The 26,912-nt window shown below is 36.0% G+C and overlaps 1 protein-coding gene across 1 annotated transcript in view; it reads left to right on the top strand.

Moving 5' to 3' along the window:
* The window catches only part of LOC150086662 (pleckstrin homology domain-containing family A member 3-like), a 78,330-nt gene that overhangs the window by 34,901 nt on the left and 16,517 nt on the right, over positions 1–26,912 (top strand). The window contains exons 3-4 of the mRNA XM_090371502.1: positions 12,088–12,240; positions 21,870–21,994. Of these exons, the coding sequence (XP_090227628.1) occupies positions 12,088–12,240; positions 21,870–21,994 (278 nt within the window). The remainder of the gene's footprint in view (positions 1–12,087; positions 12,241–21,869; positions 21,995–26,912) is intronic.

Below are 26,912 nucleotides of genomic sequence, written 5' to 3'. Positions count from 1 at the left end.
GCACAGATTATTCATTTACCTACAAGAATACCGTACAATCCTAATCATACAGCCAATACACTTGATCTTTTTCTCACAAACAACCCTTCAAGTACACAGTCAAAGTGAGAGGTCCTTTAGGCACTTCAGATCATAACTTGGTGATTGTCTATTCTCCAATGGAACCTTTATCTCATGGCTATTCCCAACCTTGTGTTGTTTGGCATTACAAGAATGCAAAATGGGATAACCTGCGAGACTTCTTTTCTTCTTTTCCTTGGTCGGATTACTGTTTCAAAAGTTCTGATGTCAACGTTTGCTCAGATCGTGTCAGTGAAATTATCTCGTTCTTTATCTAAACCTTGCTTCTTGCCCTAATGGTAGCCGAGCATTCTGGTCTCTTGCCAAAGCTATTGGCCGCAACTTTTGCCCATCTCTGCTCCCACCTCTGTCCAAACCAGATGGTTCTGTTGTCACTTCAGCCAAGGATAAAGCTGACCTGCTAGCATCCCATTTTTCTTTCAGCTCATGCATTAACGATCTTAGTAAAACATCTTCCAGTATTCCCAGCACTCCATTCAATGCCTCCTGTGGCCTTCCGTCAAAAGGATGTCAGAAGGATTTTGACGAATCTTGATGCTAAGAAAGCTCCAGGTCCTGATGGTATTTCTCCACTTGTTCTCAAAACCTGTGCTCCTGAACTTACTCCTATTCTTTGCCGCCTTTTTTCACTTTCTTATTCCAAAGGTGTTTTTCCTTCTGCTTGGAAATTTGCTCATATCCAGCCAGTTCTTAAAAAGGGTGACACATCCCTCCCATCCAATTATCGTCCCATTGCAATTACTTCTACTCTTTCTAAAGTAATGGAGAAATCAATTAACCACCAAATTTTAAACTACCTAGAAACCTTTCGTCTGATCAACGATCGCCAGTATGGATTCCGTCAGTGTCGATCCACTGGTGATATTCTGGCTTATGTTACCCATTTATGGACTAATTCAATGGAAAGGTTCGGTGAAACACAAGTAGTTGCTCTTGACATCTCAAAGGCTTTCGATCATGTTTGGCATAAAGGTTTTCTAAACAAGCTTCCATCTTATGGTTTGTTAACTGTTTTTTGTAATTGGTTATCCAGTTTTCTCTCTGACTGCTCACTGATAGTGATGGTAGATGGCTGTCTGTCTTCTAACTTCTCCACTAATGCTGGTGTCCCCCAAGGTTCAGTTCTTTTCCCCACTCTTTTCCTCTTGTATATTAATGACTTTCTTCCATTGGCCGGAAATCCAATCCATAGTTTTGCTGATGATAGCACATTGCATTCCACTTTCCAGTTTGAGAAACTTTTCCCTGCTCAATCAGCTTCAACTTCTCCAATATCTGCTACCAATTCCTTAAATGCTTATCTTCAGGTAATTCTCCAGTGAGTCAAAAACAACTTAGTTGATTTCAATCCTTCTAAAACTCAGTCGTATCTTATATCTCGCAAAAAGGATTCTTCTGCTTCTATCCTTATCTTTGGTGACACTCCGATTTCTAGGCAAGATGATATATCTCTTTTCGGGATTATCCTGACTTCTAATCTGTTTTGGCACAAGCCCAGTGCAATATTGATTCTTCTGCATATAAAAAACTTGGTTTTCTCTTTCGCTCTCAGTGTTACTTTTCTTCCAAACAGCTGTTCATTCTGTACAAATTGCAAATACGCCCAACATGCAATATTGTTCCCACATATGGGGCAGTGCCCCCAAAACCTGGCTCGGGCCTCTAGATTCCATTCAGAAGAGGGCAGTTAGGTTAATTAATGACTCATCTCTAACAGAGTCTCTCCACTCTGTCTCATAGATGTGGCGTTTCTGCTGCATGCGTTTTCTACAGATACTTCCACGGGCACTGTTCTTCTGAATTGGCTTCTATAATTCCTGCTCTCTCTTTCGAAACAGTCTGAACACGTGCTACTACCAGCCAACATCTATTTACTGTCGAACTTCAAACTCACAGAACCAACTTTTCTTCTTCCTCATTCATTCAACTGCCGTTTTGTGGAACAATCTTCCTTCATACGTATTTCCTGAAAAACTAGTCTACAGAAGTTCAAGTCTAATGTCAACAAATATCTTCTCTTGTCTTCTCAACCTCCAACCCAAGTATGGTACTAATTACTATAGGTTCTAATACCTCTCGTGTTTGGGGGTTTCATAAAAAAAATAAATAAATAAAATAATACTCACTATCCAGGTAAGTGGCAGTGGTTCCTTAAATAATGCACCTTTAGGTGAACACTATTTAAATAACTGCTTTTCAGACACATTCACAATAATGCCATAATTTTACCATCGATCTCTGTCTGTTTGTTTGTCTGTCTGCATATTACTTGACTTCCAATTTTAAATTTGACTCTTTTAGAAAAAAAATTGTCCAGCCATTCCAAATTAGATTAAAATCCAACAAATAGAATGCAAATTTTTCTAAGAAATAAATTCACGAATCTCAGAAAAAAAAAAGTGCAGCAGAAAAAAAGATTCAAAGAAAAAGGGACTTTCAAAAAAAAAAAAAAGCAAGCCTTGTAAAAAATAATTCACTCCTGCTACCCTAAATCCAATATGGATTCCCTCTGCTTTTCCCTCTTTTCAGCTGCTAGACACCCAGTTGTATAAATTGTATAGATTACTGTCTCTTAGCTAGGTGGTCAGTAAAAGTCTGATAACAGTAGGGTGACAACTACAGGAACTCTCATCGTCTTATGTAAGTGTTGCGTTCCGCGGAATGCTACATAAGTCAGATTTTACATAAGTTGGAGTTTCCTCAATGCTTGTGCAACACTCGCAACTGTGCTCATGGCGCCTCCGTAGTCAGGTGGGTAGGAGCAGCAGCGCGTAGCACACGCTTCTTGATTAGACCGGGGTTCAAGCCCGTGACCACCAAATACAGAGGATGCGGAAAGGTCAGGGAATGACCACCACATATCCCCAGAGCAATATGGCCTTAGTTGCTAATGCTCCTAAAAACCATACAACTAACAAACAACAGCAACTGTGATTGCTGAATTGATTGATTCATAAAAGAAATGTTCAACGAACATGTAAATAGAATTATTTATTGTATTTATTAAATTTTTTATCTCATGCGCAGGAAAAATTACAAAAGCATGCAATTTAAAAAATTTCAAAATTATAAAATTACAAAAAAAGAGAGAAGACAGGCATAACGTCAGTAAGTTTTACCTCTCAAGCATCGTTGCCAGAATCGACATCTTCAGCTGATAAGTACGCTGTGGAGGTTGAGGGCTGTAGAGATTTAGAAGGGGTCAGCTGCTCAACCTTATGAAAGAACATATTAATGGATGACTGAACGGTGGGTGTTTTCTTTTCATCGCAGATTTCTCTGTAGCAAGCAAGCATATCATTCACCCCTCTGTTAACCCCTCTGTTAACACTATCAGGATCGGGCGCCTCCGTAGCCAGGTGGGAAGGAGCAGCAGTGTGTAGCACATGCTTCTTGATTAGACTTGGGGTTCGAGCCTATCACCACCAAATACAGAGGATGCGGAAAGGTCAGGGAATGACCACCGCATATCCCGGAGCAATATGGCCTTAGTTGCTAATGCTCCTAAAAAAAAAAACCAAACAAACAAACCATCAGGATCCATCTTCTCAAACTTTGCCGATGCAATTTCACGAAATGTCATTGCTATCTCTTTGGTGATGAAGTGTCTTGGCTCCTCATTTGGTTCATCTTGATCTTCATCAGCATTTTCTTCTTTTACTATTGCTGCCTGCAAGTCAATAAGTTCTTCGTTAGATAATTCCTTCTATTCTTCTATTAACTCCCCCACATCTTTGGCATGAACCACCAACTGAAGTAGCTCTGCAACCTTTACAATCTTATCTGTAACTTCTTCATATGATCCGTCTTTTTAAAATCCTTCGAAGCCTTTTACGTGCCGTGGGCACATTTTCTTCCGTGCGCCAATCAAACAACTTTTAGTAATTTCTGCCCAGACCTTATTAATGTTTAAGATGGGGTGGTAAAAATATTGTAAAGATGGGGTGGTAAATATTGTAAGATTTCCAAGAGTCTCTTAACGTAAAATTTTTCTCATAGTCTACTGCAGACAATGCCTGAGCAAATGTTCCGTAAATATTATGCTTTTAAATTCGAAATAACACCCTGGTCCAAAGGTTGGATGAGTGAAGTCGTGTTTGGCGATAGAAATATGACTTTCACCTTTGAATTGAAATCATCTAGATGCGTAGGATGTCCAGGAGCATTATCTAATAGAAGCAAAATCTTGAAAGGAACAACATTGTCTTTACAATATTTTTCAACCTTGGGAATGAAGCAGCATTTAAACCAATCCTCAAAGAGAGATATTGTTATCCATGCTCTCTGGTTCGATCGGAAATGCACAGGTAGGGTGGCTTTATTGATGCCCTTAAATGCACGAGGATTTTTTTTTAGGCCACCCGAATAATTAAATTCATCTGCCGTTCTGTGTGTGTTTTATGTCTGTTAATTGCTTGTGTTCTATAGTCAATTTGTCTGTTTTTCCTGAAGAAAAACCCCATTTCTGGGGGAAAATCCTTGCTATCTCTGCCTGAGACTGACCAACTCGGCCACGGAGTGAAAAAAAGCCCATTAAAGTTCCTTGCGTCATTGACGGGATTCAAACCCGGACCTCTTCCACCTGGCATGGGGAGGATGGTGACGATACCACTGTGCTACCCGTGCAGACTGCATGAGGATTTTTAGAATGGTACACAAGCAGTGGATTTAATCTGTAATCTCCTGCTGCATTAGCCCCAAGCAAGAGCGTGGCCCTATCTTTCGACGCCGTGAAACCTGGCATCATATTTTGGCAGTGTATGTTCCATCCGACATTTTTTTCCAATACAGAGCAGTCTCGTCAACATTAAAAATTTGCTGCGTTGAATAGCTGCCTTCATCAATAATTTTTTTCAACACATCACAAAATTTCTCTGCGGCTGCAGAATCAACAATGGAGACTTTACTACGCACTTTAACGTTGTGGAAACCAGCACGATGCTTGAACCCATTAAACCACCCGTTGCTTTCCATGAACTTGGGTTGGGGTTCGCGGTACTTATCCTTAATATCTTTATAAATACTTGTTGCTTTTGCTTGAATGGTCATTAGACTGAGGTACTCGCTTCTGAATCTGATTTTCCATCATATTAACAGCTGTTCCATCTTCGATATAGCACCTGAATGCTGTTTTGTGATCACTGTTGATCTTAAGTGCGTTGATCCTTTGACATGTTCTTTTATACGCTCACTGTCCTTTAAAATAGTATTCACTGTTGAAGCAGCGAGGCCTAATTCCCTTGCGATAGATAACAAACTTTGTCCTGCTTCGTACTTCTTAATCATTTTCATCTTCATTTCCAAATCAATTTTATTTCATTTCCTGGCACTACCACCACTTGCCCTTTTCGTTGGTCGCTTTCCCTTCATGATTGTAATATGTAAATAGGAATGAAGAGAAGTTTCTGAAAATTTGTATTTTATATGATTGAAGATTTCAGTGAAGGGGTAACACATTTCTCCATAATAGCGTAAAAACCCACAGAATTGCAGTTATCGGTATTATCACAAATGCAATACGATCGAGTTTACTAGGGCTTTCCTATTTTGTTTTATGGTACTGACCTGTAGAAATGCATTTTAGAAAAATATCACAAAGGCATTCAAAATTGATTCTTATAACGAAACATAAGATAATGATAGAAAGTGTAGTGCAATTTCCATTATAAAAATGATCTTTTAGAGAGACAAATAGCTTAGTAATATAGCGAAATTTTCAACTCCCAAGGACTGGGAATGAATTACAAAAAAAAAACAAAAAAACAATGGCTTATTGGGTTTACATTACGATATTTTCACGATACCTCCATTTATTCCTACGGGATGCAAAATACATTCCACGATTTTTTTTAAGTTTCCACTGGCCAGCCAAAACTTACGTAAAGTCGAATTTCTATAAGTAGAGTATTAAGTCGGGAAGTTCCTGTACGTGGATTAGAATAATGTAGATGGAAATTATTCTGCAAATTGCATGGAATATATCAATACGAAGTAGATTAAATATTCAGTGTATAACTAAAAAGGTGTGACACTATTTAAACAAAATATAGGCAGCTAACTAATAATTCCAGATCTGTAATCTTCCAATTTTTCTCTCAGATACGTTTTTCTCTTCGATTTTTTTTAATTTGTGGGATATATGAGTGCCCTAGGTACTGTATACATATTACATATATATGATAATAAAATTTAATTAAAGCATTAATAAAAAAATATAAAAATGGATGGCTTAAGCAATGAAATAGTGTCATTATATGAAATAATTTTTTTAAGCCTATTGAAGTGTTTAATTTCAGCCAGTCATGTATTAATTTTTTTATAATTATTCTTATTTGATTTTATTAATATAGAAGTCTAAAAAAAATTAAAATTAATGATTAGTTAACAGTCACTTCTACTTTTCTCTGATTCAAGGAAAGAAGGGGGATTATGAGAGTGAGTTGATCTGTGTAGTTTATATATCGAGGGGGAGACTTTTGCTAATCTTCCAATTTATGCCATTCAATTTACAACCCTGATTTATTTAAACAGGTTAAAAATTATTAACAAAATGGACGTTTCACTCGTGATTTCGTGGTGGTTTTTTTTTTTTTTAGCATGTACACCGAATATCACGGGCAGATTTACAAATTTGCTGACCAAAAGTAGTTATATGTAATGTTGTCCAATTTAAAAAAAAAGTTTATAGAACTTTTTTTGACAATAAGGAATCAACAGTGAAAAATAAGTTGCCTTGCTTTAAAAACTTGAAGATAAAATAGTAGAATGAATTAACAATAAAAAGTATTTGTATTTAATATAAAAGATTATAAATTGTTTCAAATACAAATTTTCGCATTTAACTTCCACAAGCTTTTCAGCAAAGTCATTAAAATTTAAATTATTTGGGTAGTCATTTTCAGTAACCATTGGCTATTTTTCTTTTTGTTTTGTTTTGTTGATTTTCTGCATTCATTCCTGCTCTTCCTTCTGTCACCCATCTAGAGTAATATTAAAAAGTAAACATAATTTTTACATTATTGAAAAATGTACAATAAATAAAAATAAAAACAAATCAAACTTAATAACTAATGATAATACCAATACAAATAAATGTACCCCTTTCTCACACTGTTACGGGATGAGTGCCACTTGTGTCATGTAATCTGCAAGTTTCATCCTAGCACAAAAAGAAATATGACTAGAATGCCAAAAGCGCTACTGTAGCCACCACATAAATAGTGACTAGCATTGCGAAAATTTTGCAATTGTTAGCAGAGTTTTTCCTCTAGCTGCCCTAAAGAAATGTAGTGTGTTTTTGTCATGAGCAGGTAAGCCAGTACACATTGAATCCTTTCTTGTTTCTTGTATCTGAGGAAACTTATAAATTTTCTTTCATTTCAACATCTTTCTGATATTCTTTTTGATCGTCAGAAATTGATGATTATTCTCTCTGATGAACAGTCAGAAAGATTTAATAATCTTTCTGATTATTCAAAATGTGCATGTTGCATAATAATTTCACATACAAAATGTAGTACAGTCTCTATAATACTTCTTTGAAAATGACATTTTTTATTCTTGTGCCCTTCTGGTAACCTTATCTTAACATGCTGGAATGATCTGACCCAAGACATTGCTACATACAACTGGCCATGACTAAATACAGAGTTTGTAAGCAAAATTCCAACTCTATCAAACGTGCCCTTGACTTTTATTTATAGCCAGCCAAATAGGAAACTGCTGTCTCTTAAATGAGAATGACAAAGTTGAATTGGATGGAGTCTAATCTACATGCTGTAAGGCTGCCTACCTTAGCGCATTAGGTAAAGTTTCTTAATTGGTAGCACAGTTTTTATTGCCTGATATTTTCCCGAAAACTTTTGGACAACTCATTGTCATCTCTATAAAATTCTACTGAAAAGAACAGAATATTAAAAAGTACACTAAAATCCAAATTCTCTATGCAAATAGCTGTATTCTATCTGTACCCGTTGCAAAAATTTTGCAATTGGCAGCACAGTTTTTATTGCCTGATATTTTCCCAAGTTGTACCCGTTGTGAAAATTTTGCAGTTGGTAGCACAGTTTTTATTGTGCTACCAGGGAAGTTGACATTTTGAATTCCCTGGTACCTCATCTCCATGTACTTAATGTCCTCTTTAAACCTCTCACACCCTGTTTTCACTTACACTTCGAAATGTGGAAGTGTAAAAATGTACCGTGACAATCACGTTGCCACCCAAGTTCTTGAAGTTCGCCAACATATTTTCAGCTATAGTCTGGTAGTCCGGATCTTTATTGTTCTCTAAGAAATTCTCAACCACAGACCTGAAACTAACATACCTGAATTTCTCTTTTAAATTTCATTCCCTCATTAGTATGTGAATTTAAAGTTTTCTCTAGCTGTTTTAAAGAAATGTAGTGCATGTTTTGTGGTAAGCAAGTAAGCCAGTACATGTTGAATGCTTTGTCATTTCTTGTATCTGAGGAAACTTATAAATTTTCTTTGATTTCACATTTCAAACCGATCCTGAATACATTTGCAGAAACATGGGAAGGCGTGTATCTTCTTTGTCGTAAGGTACAAGCAATCATAGTAGCATGGTGGCGGACACATCTTCCTGACTGTGACATAATTCTAAATCCTTAAATCATTACTCACTTTAAAAAACAAATAAACTCAGAGTTGATAACAATAAAATGATGACTTCTGAACATTTTAAACGTAACGAATGGCAATGAGTGTATGAGCTCGTGGGAACATATAGTGAGCAAGCCATGCAATGGAATCCTAACAATTAGTTCTTTCTTTTAAGGTGGACAGTTTCGCAATTTGTAGAAGAGTTTTATTTTTTTTATTTTTTTTTTTTTTTTATTTTTTTCAGAACAAAGGACATGATTGTGGGAATGTGCAAATTGTTACTCATTCAAATAGTTAAAGAAATTGTTAATCAGAAAAAATGCCTTATCAACTTAGACAACTGTTTGTTTAACAGTTAACATCTTCCTGTAACTCCATCTGTGAAGTGAACGTTGACCCATTCTCATTTGAACTACAAAACTGGCCCATTCTGTAAAATAAAACTATTCAGAATTTTTAAATTTTAATAACTTTGCGCACACCTAGGAAGAAATAGCTTCAATTTGGGACAGTTCACACTGACTTGTCAAAAGAAAATGCCTTTCGTATTAAATATATAGATTTTTGACCTTCTATGTATTTCCCGTGGCCTATTGCTTTTATCTCTCTTGAACACAAATGAGCTAGACCCTATCTCTGCTCCACAAACTGTGCAGAAGAGACAGGGCAACCTAGATACAAGTGATTACCATGTCTATGTGTTTAAATATGTCTTATAGATGCCCAATCTGCAGACTCAAAATAGGGTACTGTAGCCACATCATAAGAGATTCAAAATTTGAAATATCTAAATTGACCTTAGAAGGGAATATTCCCAGCAAAAGTCCCAGAGGAAGGAAAAGAAGAAACTGGATGAATGATATACAAAGGGTACTAGGAAAGTTTTGCAATACAGCTTTGTTTATTTAATTTTTTCAAAGTAATTTCCTCTACATTCAATACACCTCTCCATCCTCCGAAACCAATCTTTAAACCAGTTCTGCCCAGTTTCACTAGGGAGTAAAGCACACTCTTTGTCCCAAGCCCGTAGAAGGTCCTCATCACTGGAAAACCGCCTCCCTTTTAGCTTCATTTTCACATGCGGGAACAGTGCAAAGTCGCAGGGAGCAAGGTCTGGACTGTAGGGAGGGTGCTCGAGAAGTTTCAGTCCTGTCGTCGTCAAATATTCGGTGCAGGCTTTGGCGCGGTGAGCTGCAGCATTATCATGATGGAGGTACCAGGTGTCCATTCTTGACTTTGGCCGCAGGTTCTTCATAGATCCAATGACTTTAGGCAGGTATTGTTCAGTATACCACTTAGCTGTGACTGTCTTCTGCGTGTCCAAAACAACACGTTCCACAATTCCACTCGATTTGAAAAATACAGCTATCATTTTCTTCTTTACAGATCGGGATTTTCTGACAATTACGGGTGTGTCGTCGTCATCAAAGACCTAAACTTTGTTTTGAGCCTTGGTCGGCAGATCGTAATAGTACAGCCAAGTCTCGTCACCTGTTACGATGTTGTTCACATACCGAGATTGTCCCTTATCAAACTTTTTTAACATCTCCCGGCACCAAGTCACACGTCGTGTCATCTGCTCTTCAGTCAGTTGATGCGGCACCCAGAGAGAACAAAGTTTCTTCACGTGCAAATGATCTTGCAGAATCAAACGAATTGCTGGTGCATTTAGGCGCAAAGTATCCTCTATCTGTTGGTAGGTCACTCGCCTGTTTTCGTCAAGCATTTTCCTCACAGCAGTAACGTTTTCCTCCGTAACTGACGTTCGTGGTCTTCCCGGCCTCTCAGAATCCTCCAGAGTGAAATTTCCCCTTTGGAATTCTCTATACCACCTGAATATCGTTGTACGATGTGGACAATCATCATCTAGTGCAAGAGTCATTTCTTCTAAGCACTGGTCTAGGGTTAAACCACGCACGAAATTATACCACAAAACTGTCCTTATCTCATTTCGTGACCACGATGCCATCGCAAGCACTTTACACTCTCACTACTAATGAATAACTGAGCCCATCGACTTGGTGCGGCGGCTACTATGCACGTATGAACATGTCTCAACATGCAGCAACAAGCAGCTTCCTGTGATTCATTGTTGCATCATATTGCAAAACTTTCCTAGTACCCTTTGTATAAAAGACTGGACAGGACTCTCAACAGAAGAAATCATTCATAGAAGTAGAGAAATAGATTACTGGTGTTTGATGGCCTCCAAGATGGAGATGGCACATGCTGATAGATTTTTAAAATTTATAATTAATTAATATAAATAATTAATAATTATTTTTTAAAATTTATCAGCACCATTCTAAGGGCAGCAGTGCCACCCAAAGCAATTACTTTATGAAAAGCCTGCCACCGCCTAATATTCTTTCATTCTTTTGGATCCTTTATTTTCTGGACCTTTAGTTTCCATACACATAGGTATTCCCCACTTAAAATATTCACATTCCAGGAATTTTGTGCTAACCATCTGATAGTGATTTTTTTCCCCCCAATCAATTTGTTGTTTCAATTTATTTTTCTTAAGATAAAAATTACAAATATGTGAGGTATTCCTGAAGTTATGTAACATGAAAGTTACTTGACAGTTTCAGTTACAAATTTTTTTCAGTTTATTAAGTTGTCTTGTTAGTGGATACAAAAAAATAAATAAATAAAATAAAATAAGTTTAAAATTACCAAACGTGATAACCTCTGACTTGATTTTTAACCCATTACTACCCAAGTTTCAGTTAATTCCTCAGGAATTACTGGAAATTGGGTAGTAATGGGTTAAAATTAATAGGTTAACATACTGGGGTAGTAAAGTAACTAATATAATGTATAACAGTAAATGCAATTTTAACCCCATATGCTACTGAACAATATATTAATTAGATGACCTTTGATATTCGTAGTTAATTGGTTCCTTCAAAATGTAACGAATAATGAAAGAAATGTGGCGCAATGGTCTTGCATGTAATAAAGATAATTGGTTCCAAGGAAGTTAAACTTGAGCACTAAATTTATTTTTTGTATAAATAAACATCAATAAAAATCTAGTTTAACAATAATTTTATTGAATTGAACATACAAGCATACATTGTGCATATCAGTTTACTTCTTGAAGTAGATTCACCTTCAATCTACTTACCAGGAACTTAAATTCCAAAAGTTGAGGTGTAGATTCCTGGTTTCTTTGTTTGCAGCCGATGCCATCAGCACCTTTTCCATTTACACTTTGCTGAAGCAATTTTCAGAGCAGCCTCTAATATCATTACTGTAAATATTAAACTCTCCAAGATATTGACATGGTGGTGATTTAGATTGATGAGGTCAGTGGGAAAGAGGTTTCCAATATGGTTTTTGTAGGCTCTTTATTAACCTTTCTTAATTTTATTTTAGTTCATTTGACTGACCCTCAGAGATTGGACCTTGTAGTGTCTACTGAACAGCATCTGTATTTGAAAGCTGCTACTTCTAAAGAATGTCAACAGTGGTTGCTTGCTCTAGGTAGTGCTAAAGCAGCCCTTAATTCAAAAAATAAGGATATTGCAGGTTTGTACTTTGGAAGAGTTATTCTTGTAATGTGTTTACTTACTTTTTTATGTACTTTATTTTATTATTATTATTTATTTTTATTATACATAAATGTTTAGAGGTAGTCATCAACATTTAGTTCACTCAATCCGTATAAAGCCTTAAACCTGATTGAAGTGTTAAGGCTTTAAATAAATTGGGTGAACTAAATGCTGATGGTGTCCTTACTCCTTGGACAACACACATAAAGAGACTTAAATTGAAAAAGGATCAGTGCCAGATAGATATGAAAATTTGCTTTCAGCCAGAGAATAATTAACTGTTGGAACAAACTACCATCTGGTGTTGTGGAAATGAGTAGTTTGAGTTAATCTAAATAAAAACTTGACAGATTATTAGAGGGGATGGACAACTAAGATGGATAGTTTTTTTTTTTTTTATGATGCCGTGTAAGCTTCCTTCTTTGTATTATTTTCCACTACCCTAGCGTCTATTTTAATATTAGTTTTAATATTGGGGCAAGTGATGCAAGAAAGCAAGCTTCAGCATAAATCAAAAAAAATTAAAAATAAAAAAACCCTTACCATATCACCCATCCATCCCCTCTAATAATTTCTCTAATTCCTCTTTAAATTTATTCAAACTACCCACTTCCACAATACCAAATGGGAGTTTGTTCCAACAATCAATTATATCTGGCTGACTCAAATTTTCACACATCTCTTATGCGACTATCCTTCCTCAGTTTATGCTCAAGTTACAGCTACTCAATCAAATCTCATTGCAGGTAACTAGTTTCCAGACTGCAGTTTTTGCCAAATTGAAGTCTTTCTTGATAAGAGTACTCCTTTTGTTCCCCCTCACTATTCATTGCATCCACCAATTCCAACAAATCCACATTCTTCCTTCTTCCTAAAGTTAGGCTTCCTGCTTTTTATGCAGTTGTTCAGCATTGCTTATTGATGCGTAGCAGAAATGTATATATATAATGGTGTATGTAGACAGAAAAAAAAAAAAAAAAAAAAACACAAAATCGAGCAATATAGAATACTTTAATTTAACTGTCATAATGTTTCTGAAAATCCATATGAACCATTAAAAACAAATAAAATATTACAGTCAAGAATTATAAAAGGGAGTAATGCTTTACTGTGAAACAGTCAGATTGGCAAGAGTACAGATAGAGTACTTTCTTTCGTGGAGTAACAACATTGCAACAACAACAACTGTACAAAGCAAAATCAGTAACTAGCCACACAAACAGTGCATCAGAATTCGAGAACAAATCAGAACATTATGTAATCACTTCCACTGCACATATGTGAACCACAATAAGGAAAAATAGTGATAAAATAAACTGAAATGGTGATTACAATAAATGGCTTTTTTCTGTGTATTAGCATATTTCTGATTGGAACTTTATAAAAGTAATAACATTATCTGTGATCATAATAAATGGTGTGCTTTACTATAATGTAATATTTAAAGGTGCTTAACTCAGTGAAATTTCATGATCGTCGGTGATTCTGTATAATCACTGATCAACTTGGTGAATGTATATATTTCTCACATTCATCATTTTATATAATCACCAGTTGTCAGTGGTGTTTTATTTATGTAGAATAAGTGAATGGTACTCATTTGACTAACCCAGAATGTTCACAGTCACCCTCCACCCATTTTGTTTTGTGTTACCTCATAGAGCCTCACTTGTTTTAATAAGTAATGATTTTACTACTCTAAGAATAATTAAAAATTAAAAACAAGGGAGCTCATTTCTTCTAGTGCATTAAAAAGACTATTTATTCTTCGTTTCTTGTTACTTATTAGTCTGTTATTACTTCTAAAATGTGAAGAAACAAAAGATGATGGTGATACATAGCATATCAATAGACATTAAATTAAATATCCATAATTGCATTGTTTGCTATTTGCATTTAGGTTTCAGGTTCACCAGTGAAGAAGCAGAAAAACAAAAGGAAGAGAAGCCATTGTTGATGCTAAAATAAGCAGCTCAATTGTCAGTAATAGCAAAGATTATTTTCCACATTAAAATGTCATGAATACTTTTGCCCAAGAACTCAGAAGTGACTAATCGACAAAGTCAAAAAGGAAATATCATGAATATTTCTTCATGGTATCTCTTCATGAAATATCCTAATGGAGAGATTGGTTACACTGTCAGACCTCTGAATTCCTGACATTGACTGTGCTTGTAAAGCTAAACTGCAGCCATTATCAACCCACTGCAGGATGCAAGCCTCCTCAATAATTCATGTTGAGGGAAATGGACCATAATCTGCCACGCTGGTCCAGTGCAGGTTGGCAGATCGACTGTATTTAGCAATCAGGGGCTTGAACGCCAGTTTACTCAAGGAGCATGTGCTACTGCACTCCCGCTCCTGACCACTCGGCTATGGAGTACTGATCCTATAATATGTTAGCTATCATATTCAGTGTACAAAGTAAATAGTACTACAACCTGGATATGAAATTAGGAAATTTGGTTCAACTTTACACCCAAAGCCTAGTTAGTGTTTTTGCAAAGGAAATGTTTGCAGTGTAAGAAGGTCCCTGACTGGCTTTTCTGTGTGAATGTGTAAGAAAAGAGTCTGTAACAGGAGGTCAAGAGGTATCAAAGATACGTTTATAGGTGCAAATTCAAATTGAATAGTGGAAGAAAAGGAAATTTGTGGTGTCAATCTTCTCACTTTTTTTAATTATTATGGAATGATTTTATAATGTTAAATACTCCTTCAAGAATAAATGAAAATTAAAAATAGATGAGTTCAATTCTTCCAAACACATAAGAAATATGCAATTAGTATTTGCTTTTAGGCACTTATCAGTATGTTATTCCATTCCTTTTTTGTAAATGTGGAAATAAAGATGATAGTGAACAATTATATATTTGGATCTTAGAAAAGCCTTTGATACTGTTGCACATGGAAGACTGCTGTACAAATTGGAGCAGTGTGGCATTGGAGGCAAATTGCTGCTATGGATAAAGGGATGGTTGAGTGGGAGAAGACAGAGAGTGGTAATCAATGGACACTGCTCTTTGTGGACTAATGTTATTAGTGGAGTCCCTCAGGGTTCAGTGTTGGGTCCATTGTTGTTTTCTGTATTTATAAATTATATTGATGATGGTATATCAGGCTTAATGTCAAAGTTTGTAGATGATACAAAGGTTGGCAGGATTGTTAATGACGCTAATGACAGTACACTGCTGCAACAGGATCTAGAAAAGTTCAGCAGATGGGCTGAGAGATGGCAAATGAAGTTTAACATTGACAAATGTAAAGTACTACATATGGGAAGCAGTAACCCCAGATGTGTCAACTTTGTGGTACTACATTGACAGTGATAGAGAATGAAAAAGACCTGGGGGTAATTGTGCAGGCAGATATGAAGTTTTCTGAGCAGTGCAGACAGTCTGCAAGAGTAGCTCATGGTGTCTTGTCAATGATATACAGGAATTTTTCTAGCAGGGATAAGGAGGTGATTATCCCCTTGTATAAGGCAGTGGTCAGACCACACCTTGAGTACTGTATACAGGTCTGGAGGCCTTATTTTAAGAAGGATGTAGAGCTGTTGGAACGAGTACAGAGAAGGGCAACAAGATTAGTGAATGGAACAAAGGGTTGCTCTTATGAAGAAAGGCTTAAGTTTTGCAAATTACAGTGTCTGGAGACTAGGCACCTGCGAGGTGATCTGATTGAGGTGTATAAAGTCTTGAATGGTTTGAGCATGCTCAATGCTAATGGGATTCTTCCTCTTGCTCAGAATAATTGCCTAGAGGTCATAAATTCAAATTGAGGAAAGACAGTTGTAGGATAGATGTGCGGAAGTTTGCCTTTAGCCAGCGGGTGGTTGATTGCTGGAACAAACTTCCATCTGTCGTTGTAGAAGTTGATAGCTTAAATAGATTCAAGGCAGAACTTGACAAACATTTGGAGCGAGTGGATGGGTGAAATAAGGGTTTTTTTTTTTTTTTTTTTTGGCCGATGCTATATAAGCTTGTTTTCTTGCATCATGTGCCTTTGCTAATGCTAAAAATGCTAATTATATTTTTCCCATAGCTTGAGCAGTATTCGTCAGATTTGCTGGTATCATTCCCCTTCTCTCTCAACCCATGCATGGTTCAAATAGTAACTACTGCTATTAATACTAATATAAAATAGCCCTAATAATACAATACAATATATTGTATTATACTATAATGTAATATAATACTAATTTCTACTAATACTAACACTAGCTGGTAGATGACTCCATCAACCAGTGCAACACCACCACTTTGCTTATTGGAGGCTTGAAGTGGTGAAACCCTTGTATAGTATATCAGGCTTAGTGTCGAAGTTTGCAGATGATGCAAAGGTTGGCAGGGTTGTTAATGACAGTAATGGCAGTGTGCTACTGCAACAGGATCTAGATAATTTGGGCAGATGGACTAAGAAGTGGCAACTGAAGTTTAACCTTGACAAATGCAAAGTACTGCATATGGGTAGAAGTAACCCCAGAGAAATGTACCAACTGTGTGGTACTACACTTAAGGTGGTAGAAAATGAAAAAGACCTGGGAGTAATTTTGCAGTCAGATATGAAGTTTTCTGAGCAATGCAGACAGGCTGTCAGGGCAGGTCATGGGGTTTTGTCAATGATATATAGGATTTTGCTAGCAGGGAAAAGGAGGTGATTGTTCCTCTGTATAAGGCAATGGTCAGGCCACGCCTTGAGTACTGCGTACAGGTCTGGAGGCCTCATTTTAGGAAGGATGTAGATTTGCTTGAGCATGTACAGAGAAGGGCAACAAGATTGGTGAGGGGAATGAAGGGATCCTCTTACCAAGAGAGGCTTAAGTTCTGCAAATTGCAGTGGCTGGAGACTAGGCACCTGCACGGTGATCTGATTGAGGTCTATAAGGCCTTGAATGGGATGAGCACGCTGAATTCTGATGAGATCCTTCCACTTGTTCAGATTACGAACCTAAGGGGGCATAAATTCAAATTAAGAAAAGACAGATGTAGAATAGATGTGCGGAAATTTGCTTTTGGCCAGTGGGTGGTTAATTGCTGCAGAACAAACTTCCATCTGTGGTTGTGGAAGTTGATAGGTTAAATAAATTTAAGGAGGAGCTAGACATGCATTTGGATGGAATGGTGTTTTTTTTTTTTTTTTTTTGGCTGATGCTGCATAAGCTCATACACTTGCTTTCTTGCATCACATGCCACTACTACTAGTCACCAGAGCAAAGTTTCCGACATCCCTCTCCCCCTTCTCCTTCAACCCATGCACTATACTAAGTACTATAGGTTTTGAGCTTTTCATGTTTGGGGTTTCATTAAAAAAAAAAAAAAAAAAACACCTGTGTATTTATAATTGCATTATGTTTTACATCACGTGATTCCACAAAGTTATTAATTGCCAAAATAACATTTATTATTATTTACTTAGTATGAATCAGAGCTGTACTACTCAATATGTTCTACATTGATAATAATATTAGTAAAATAATAAAAGGAGTTTACCTCAATATAGTGCGTAGAACACTTCCGTATGATACCCTCCAGAAATTAATTTCTGGAGGGTATCATACAGAAGTGTTCTACGCACTATATTGAGGTAAACTCCTCTTATTATTTTACTAATATTATTATTTACTACATTCATCACTAATACTTGGTGATTATTTAAAATGATTGATGTCCACACACACACACACACACACACACACACACACCATGTGGTGATAAATATACATTTTAATTATGAATAAAGGATTGAAATATTTATATTCATTTACAGATTTAGAGTATTAGGGTATCCCAGGCTGTTCGGAAGTTGGTGCACGAGTACTTACGATGTACTGGATGTACTATCTGTTGTGTTCAATGTGTAGCAATTACGATAATGCTCATGTTCTGTGTTTTTAAGGTAGAGAATTATTTGCTCAACAGATTTGATCAGTATGGTATTAAAAACTTTTTAAAGTTAGAAAGGTAGACTTCAAAGTATCTTATATTTTCATTTTGAAATTTGTTTTCTTGCCTACAGTAACCAGATATGCATATAGTAATAGACTAGTCTTCTTTAAATAAATCATTGAATTTACTTCTTTTTTTTCTTTTCATATTATGATCTGCATGATATTAAAAAAATAATAGATACTACAAATCAAAATTCCCTCTCTGAGATATTTCTTCAATTTTAAGGCCTGGTGAGTTCACCACTTTCACTTGTTTGGATTTGAGTTTGAATCCTGTCATTCTCGAAGAATTCTTAAAGGCTTCTTCAGTTGGGACTATAATTAACTAATATTCTGAGCTTTTCATCCTGTGCATTATTCTAATAGGCCTGCGAAGACACATTTGTGTAGACATAGTTCGTGGTAAAGATCATATGGTCTAGTACCATGTAAATTATTACACTGTTATCAAAGCATTAGTATGCCAAGGAATCCCCAGAGAATCAAACAGCTAGTTATGAATTTTTGTAGAAATGGCTCTTCTTATGAATTCCACATTTTTGTAGAAATGGCTCCTTCATGTGCTATCATGATAATTTAAGAAACAAACCAGACTTCTTGACACCAGACTTGTTTGAGGAGAATGACACTGCAATACCAATCAATTCCCCCCCCCATTTTTTTTTTTCTCTCTCTCAATCTCAACCTGAATCATATGTAAAACATCTTTGGGATAACCTGGAATACCATATCAGGATACTGCCAGTATTATATGCCATTTCAATTATGCAGCTGATAATTACTTTGTAGGAGGAATGGAAATGAATAGAATATCAGTTGTTTATTAATATATAAATTGGTCAAATAAAAATATACCCTACAAATTAATTATGTAATGAAACATCTTATACCACATGGAAAGTTCAAAATTAGCCCAAGTGCTTGTTATTTAATTACACTAAATTTGAATGCATGAGCTGATTACTGCTCCTCACTCTGTGGCCATCAAACTAAGATTGCTGCATGACAGTAAAGAATAGAGCACAAGCACTTAATAAACTAACTTTGAACTATTCACATAGATGAGTGTTTTTTTAAAGTAAAATTTATGAAAAATTACCATGTATATTCCTAAAGTACTGGTTGTTCTCGACTTTCCGAGTTAATTCATTCCTAGCACGCGCTCATAAAGCGAAAACTCGTAAAGCAAGATCTTATTTCCCATGGATATAAGGTTAAAAATAGGGGTTACGTTATCAACAATGAAATTAGTTAGCTAATTAGTTTGTTTAAACAATGATTGATTTATCGAAAGAAATGAAAACGTAGTCTGTAAAATCAAGCAAATTATAATAATAGAGAAATTATTTACGACTTACAAATGTTAAAGAATGTTTATTCTTCATCATCATCGACTAAATGCACACTCGTTGATCACTTTTTATTGTCTCAGCACTCGTTGGTTTGTTGCACAAGGAGTCTTCTTCTTCAGAAATGTTTCAAGAGGTGTTTGTTTCCAAGATAATCTTCTCTTTTAATTATAAACTTCACGATTGCATGCATAAGCATTTTTTAATGGCACACAAATTGCAACTAACACGATTCGCGTGAAGTAACAAGTTTACGAAGCTTTAAAAAAAAAGCAACGAAGAGAAGATTCTGAAAATTTATTTATGTTTTTTATACAATTGAAGATTTCAGTAAAGATTTCAGATTTAAAAGGAGGAAAAGATAGAAAAGGAGGTGATTGTCTCTTTGTATAAGGCAATGGTCAGGTCACGCCTTGAGTACTGCATACAGGTCTGGAGACCTCATTTTAGGAATTTTGTAGATTTCCTTGAGCGTGTACAGAGAAGGGCAACAAGATTGGTGAGGAGAATGAAGGGATCCTCTTACCAAGAGAGGCTTAAGTTCTGCAAATTGCAGTGGCTGGAGACTAGGCACCTGCGCGGTGATCTGATTGAGGTGTATAAGGCCTTGAATGGGTTGAGCACGCTGAATTCTGATGGGATCCTTCCACTTGTTCAGATTATGAACCTAAGGGGACATAAATTCAAATTAAGAAAGGACAGATCTAGAATAGATGTGCGGAAATTTGCCTTTAGCCAGCAGGTGGTTAATTGCTGGAACAAACTTCCATCTGTCGTTGTGGAAGTTGATAGGTTGAATAAATTTAAAGAGGAACTGGACAGGCATTTGGAGGGAATGGTGTGTTTTTTTTTTTTGTTTTTTTTTGTCTGATGCTGCATAAGCTCATACACTTGCTTTCTTGCATCACATGCCACTACTACTACTATTTCAGGAAACACATTTCACCATAATAACGTAAAAAATAAAAAACCACTCCAGCTATCGGTATTTTGGCAAATGCAAGAAGATTGAGTTTACTACCTGTTTATAATTGCTTGCAGTAACAGAAAAGCCCAATAAACTGGAAAGTGCAAATTGTTTTATGGTCGTGACCTCCAGGAATGTGCTTTAGAAAAATATCACAAAGCCATTTAAAATCGATTCTTATAACAGAACATATGATAACGATGAAGGGTAGTGCATTTTAATGATTTGAATTGGTAACTAATACAATTTACAGACCATGCTCACGACCTTTTATATGGCCTTAAGGTCACGCTCGTAACCTTAAAAATGTCATTTTAGAGAGATAAATAGCTTAATTATACAGCGAAAATCTCAACTTCTGAGATCTTGAAACGAATTGCCGAAAAACAATGTGTTATTGGGTTCACATTACCATATTTTAACGATACGATGGTGTCTCTGGAATGGATTAATATCATAAAGCTGAGTACACTGTATTATATAGCTACGTAGGTGGTTTGGAATGTGGTATTTATGAATATTTAACATTCATTTTTTGCAACGTTCATATTTTCAATTTTGTTGATACTTGATACTTGGGAGGGAAAAAACTCTTAAACCCGGGAACTCATAAAGTGAGAATTGCCTTTATATTATACCCTGAAAAATCATGGTTGTCATTAAAGATAGAGGTAAGTTGCACTGTTTATTTCTTAAATAAACTTAAGTCCCGGTGTTTGAACTAGTGCCCTGCATTACAACATAAAAGGCATGTTCACCAGTGAGTAAAAACACATGTGCTCTGTTCCATCTGTTTGGGCTGTCTTTCATGCAGCCAAGTTACTGGACATAAGTTCAAATAACTGAAATATAGATGGTCAGGTTAACTTTAATTTAAGGTAATCTGGTGAGCTGTCCCTAAGTTTTAACTAACACAATACAAATTGTTTTGCTCGTCAATTTACAAGACTATTGCCAAAGGATGTGTTGCCTATGCATAGTTTTATGTGCTGAGATGTGGTATATTCTTTAAACAATTTTTTGTTTTTTAATGCGAATAAATATCAAATCTGTAATTGATTTTGCTGTATCATGCCCCCCCCCCCCCCTTTTTTGTCCAAAATTAAAAATAAATTGATGTTTGTGTAGTGCATATTCTTTTCCATCTATCTGAAGTTTCTCTATTCTTATGAATGGCCCTTATATATTTCATTTGTAACTTTGAAACTGGGGTTTTTTTTTGTTAATGGCTATTTTTATACATTGTTATAAATAATTCTTTTATATTGAATATTTTTTTTATTAATGGCTATTTTTATATATATTGTTCTTTTATAATATTTAATATCCTTCTGAATACTTAGATGAAAAAGAAACTGATAACCTGAAGCTAAAAAAGTCAGAACTGAGACTATACTGTGATCTGCTAATGCAGCAAGTTCATACAATTAGATCTGTGGTAACCAGTGACACAAAGCCAGATTTTGAAGTATGTAAATATTTATCTCTGTATTTTTTAGTGTTAAAATGTCCCAAAAGTATACCTGCATGAATGTTATTCTAATTTGTTTTTAACAGATTGAATGCTTGTCTCATATTAAATATTATTCAAGCTAGTTGTCAAATAGGAATTGAAAAACATTCTCTCAAGTTGAAATATCGTGTGGTAGCTGCCAAGCCATCATATCTGATATTGTTATCATGAAACATGCAACTTCTTCATTACCAAGTTTTTAACAGGATAGATCTGAGATTTCAAAAGAAATCTCTGATCTATCAGGTTCACACTACATTGTGATTACAATCCAGAATTTCTAAAAGCATTAGTGATAGGAAATGAAATTTGTTGTCTTCTAGAAACCTCATAGACAAACATGAAATCCTCTGAAAGGAAGTCTCTTTTGTTTACAAGGAATAAAAAACATAGCTAATTTTTTTTCCCTTCTCCCTATAATGTGGTGTTAAAGTTATCCCCAACATCCCTGTTATATTGAGGTTATGCTGTAGTATATCACAGGAAGTTTAATAAAAGTTAAACCTCCCATGATGATATTTTGAATTATCCACTTTCTAAAGATTTTATGATGTGGATACTACTGGATTTTGCCTAAAAATGGAATAAATTAATATGCAGTTTATTTGAACATTATAGTATTAGCTTGTACAATTATGAAAATAGTTACAAAGACAAAAAAAATTGACAAAGAAAACTTTGTGTGACTGCTCTGAAAATTGCAGCATATGCTGTTCTGTTATTTTAAAAAGATAAAATCTTTACACTAGTGCTTATTCAATTATATTTGAATAAGAATTGCTGTGATATATATATAATATTTGAATATACTTGTGTCCTGTCTTGGCTAGGCAAGTTTTGCTCTTTGTAGATAGTCATTAAAGAGCACCTTGAAGTCTTTTCTGATGATGCCAGTGCTTAGCCAAACAAAAATTATTTTATTAGAGAATAGTTAATCGAATAATATAGCAAACCCTTAGATTAATACTTGCTCAGTTCTAGTAATTACTTTTAATTCTAGAAAGTAATCAGTTACTCTTAAATGGTCATAGTAGTAAATGCAAATGATGCAAGAAAGCTAGCTTATATAGTATCAGCCAAAAAAACACACCATTCACTCATCCACTTCTACAACTACAGATGGAAACTTGTTCCAACAATCAACCACCCGCTGTCTGAAGGCAAACTTCTGCACATCTTTCCTGCAACCATTCTTCAACGTGAATTTATGCTCCTTCAATGTGAATTTATGCCCCTTCATGTGTAGTCTCAGCAAGTGGAAGAATACCATTAACATTCAGCCTACTCAATCCATTCAAGACTTTAAACACCTCAGTCAGATCTCCCTGCAGGTACCTAGTCTCGAGACACTGTAATTTACAGAATTGAAGTCTTTCTAGGTAAGTGCACCCTTTCATTCCCTTCACCAAATCTGACTGCCCTTCTCTGCATCTGTTCCAGCAGATCTACATCCTTCCTAAAGTGAATCCTCCAGACCTGTATACTATACTCAAGGTGCAGCTTTACCATGGTCTTGTATCCCTGTTAGCAAAGTTTCTATATATGTCATTGACAAAACCCCATGAGCTGTCCTGGCAGCATTTCTGCACTGCTCAGAGAATTTCAAGTCTGACTGCACAGTTATCCCCGGGTCTTTTTCATTCTCCACTACCTAGAGTGTAGTACCACACAGTTGATAAGTTACTCTGGGGTTACTGCTACCCATGTGCAGTACCTTGCATTTGTCAGTGTTAAACTTCAACTGCCATTTCTCAGCCTGTCAACCCAATTTTTCAGATCTTGTTGCCATAGCTCACCCTGCCACAACTTTTGTATCATCTGCAGAATTAGACATTAAGCCGGATATACCTTCATCAATATCATTGATAAATATTGAAAACAACAATTAACACAGAACTGAACCCTGGAGGACTCCACTAATAACAGTCCATGAATAGCAGTGCCCATTGATAACCACTTGCTGTCTTCTTCCACTTAACCATCTCTTTATCCATAAACTCGCCCTTAATGTCACATTGCTCCAGCAGTCTTTGTACAGCAGTCTTTTATGTGCAACTGTATCAAAAGCCTTCCCGAAATCCATGTATATGATGTCAAAATTGTTTTTTGCATCCCGTTCCTTGGTCATTGCATCATAGTAACCTATCAGATTGGTTGGACAAGACTGCCCCTTGACAAATAAATGCTGTGATTGCAGTATAATTGCATGCCTGTCCAAATGGTCCTGCATTACTTCTTTAATCAGTAATTCCATTATTTTCCTTGGAACAGACATTAAACAAAAAGGTCTGTAATTACTCATGTTGCCTTTTGATCCCCCTTTATGAATTGGGGTTATATTCACACAACTCCAGTCCATAGGAAACCTCTCCTGAATCCAAGGATGCTTCCATAGTTATGGGTAAGAGTTTGTTTACCTTCTTTGCTGCCTCCCTTAATATAATTGGATAGATTCCGTCCACCCCAGGTTCCTTTTATGTCCATCCTCAACAATTTCTCCTCCACTTTCCTTTCAATTATCACAAAGTCAAATAGCTTCTCGTTAGAGTTTGATGAACTTCTGTCATCCCCTTCACTAAAAGAATTCTTCATGTGTGAATGTAGATGCAAAATATCTATTCAGTTTGTCTCCAACCTGAGCAGGGTCATCAACAGCTTAATATTAGTTAATAAATATTTATGCTAACATTTTTAAGTATGTACATAATTAATACAGTAAATTGACAAAAAGTTTTTACCTTTAGTTAAAAAGATTGTTGCCTAAAAGGGCTGATAGAGAAAATTTTTGGAAAGAGTGTCTACTTCCATAATAACTTCTGCTTCCATAGTAACACTAAGATAAATTATAGCAATATCCAAATAAATTATACAATTGGTGGGGTTGAATTAAAAACAATAGAAGAAGAAAGGGATCTGGGAGTTACAATCCGGCAGATATGAAGTTTTTTGAGCAGCGTAAACAGGTGGCCAAGAAAGCCCATGGTGTCCTATCAATGACTTATCGAACATTATCCTATAGATATAGGGAGGTCATAATTCCATAGTATAAGGCAATTGTAAGACTGCATTTGGAATACTCTGTCCAAGTATGGAGACCTCATCTGAAAAAATACATTTAGCTTCTTGAAAGGGTCCAAAGACAGGCAACTCGCATGGCGAGATTGACGAAAGGGTGACCACATGAGGAAAGACTGATTATGTGGGTACAGAGCTTGGCAACCAGGCTCCTCAGAGGGGACCTCACTGAGGTTTGTGTCTCTGACAGGGGTTAGTAAAATGAATGAAGGTGGAATTTTTTCTGTTATAAAGAATTTCATAACTAGGGGCCAAAAAATTCAAATTACAGGAGAAGAGGTTTAAATTAGATTGTAGGAAGTTTTCTTTTAGCTAGCGAGTCATTGATTATTGGAACAAGTTGCCTCCCTAGGGAGTTGAGGCTGCCAGATTGAATAAATTCAAAGTCAACTGGATAGTTACTTTCATGAGGAGGAAAGTGCATGATTTGTTGTTTTTTTTTTTTTTTTTTTGGCTGCCATCAAAAGTCTCTGACTTTCTTGCATTATTTGGCTATTATTAACACTAACTTATCAAGGTCCAGTTGGTTGAAGCTTAAGTTACATCTGTTCCTCTGTCAAAAAAAAAGTATCCAATGTTGTCTATTTTGCAGCCATTCTCCTGCTTGTTAACAGCTTCTTGGAGTAGGCCAGGACAGTGTCTTTATACTGAAAATTCATAAGCTCTCTTTGCTCTATGGAAAGGTGTCTTACACTCAATAATTTTTTTACCTGGTTCCAATGATGCAGAATTTCTTTGACATTTGCACTTGTATTATGATCATCTTGCCCTCTTTTCTCTTCTCCATTGTCCTGTTTGCTCATAGACTCCAACTGTTGCAGGTCTTCAGTGGCGGAGCTCCCTTTCATGAGATTGAATCAGGTTTGCAATTTTCCTCGTCTACTTCAATCCCCATAGATTGACCCAGAGAAAGAGAGAAAATATCCTGGTATTCAAATCCCTCAAAGTCTTTGCTGAGTAACTGGCCAGAGAAGTTTCCAGGCAGTGATTGAGACTTCTTGTCATGCTACAAAAGTGTTCTTCACTGCCTCCAAGATTTTTAACTTTGTCTTCCAAAATTCCTTCTTCGTCATGCCATCACCAGTTGATATTGCTTCATGGCATTTCCTAAAAACCTTCATGTATAGCTTGAAGTCAGCTATCACTTGTTGATCCGTAGGCTGAATCAGAGAATTGGCATTAACTAGCAGGAACATCACTGATAAAATCAAATTTGCATTCCAAAAAAGCAGCAAGTCCAGGGTTATGGACGTGTGCATTGTTCAAAAGCAGTAGAGCCTTCAATGCCAGTTTGTTATCATTCAGATACTTTTTCACAGCAGGACCAAAAATTTAAATTTCCCATTCAGTAAATAGCTGCCTGATCATCAGTGCTTTGCAGTTGGACTTACAGTAGATCCACAGTTTACCTCTGATAATCTTTTGTTGCTTTAATACCCTGGAATTTTCAGAATGAATCCATAATCATGGGCTTTAATTTAATTACCAGAAACATTGGCATCAAACAACAAGGTTAACCTGTTCTTCATAGGCTTGTGCCCTGGCAAGGCAGCTTCATCCTTAATTATGTAGGTTCTCTTTGGCATCTTCTTCCAAAAGAGGCCAGTCTCATTTTCATTGAAGTATTATCTCCATTGTGAGTTGATGGAAGAGGAAGATAACCTTCCTCTTCCATCAACTCACAAAACTCAGCCTTAAATTTGTCTGATGCCATTTTATCTGCACTTACAGCGTCACCATGTTTACTACACTCTTAGCTTGAGATATCTGTATAAAGTTCTCAAACCATCTCTTACTA

Source organism: Mastigoproctus giganteus, chromosome 4 (genome assembly GCF_048544385.1).
Source record: "Mastigoproctus giganteus isolate SK-2022 chromosome 4, ASM4854438v1, whole genome shotgun sequence".
Taxonomy (NCBI): Eukaryota; Metazoa; Arthropoda; class Arachnida; order Uropygi; family Thelyphonidae; genus Mastigoproctus; species Mastigoproctus giganteus.
This window is presented reverse-complemented; position numbering and strand designations above follow the sequence as displayed.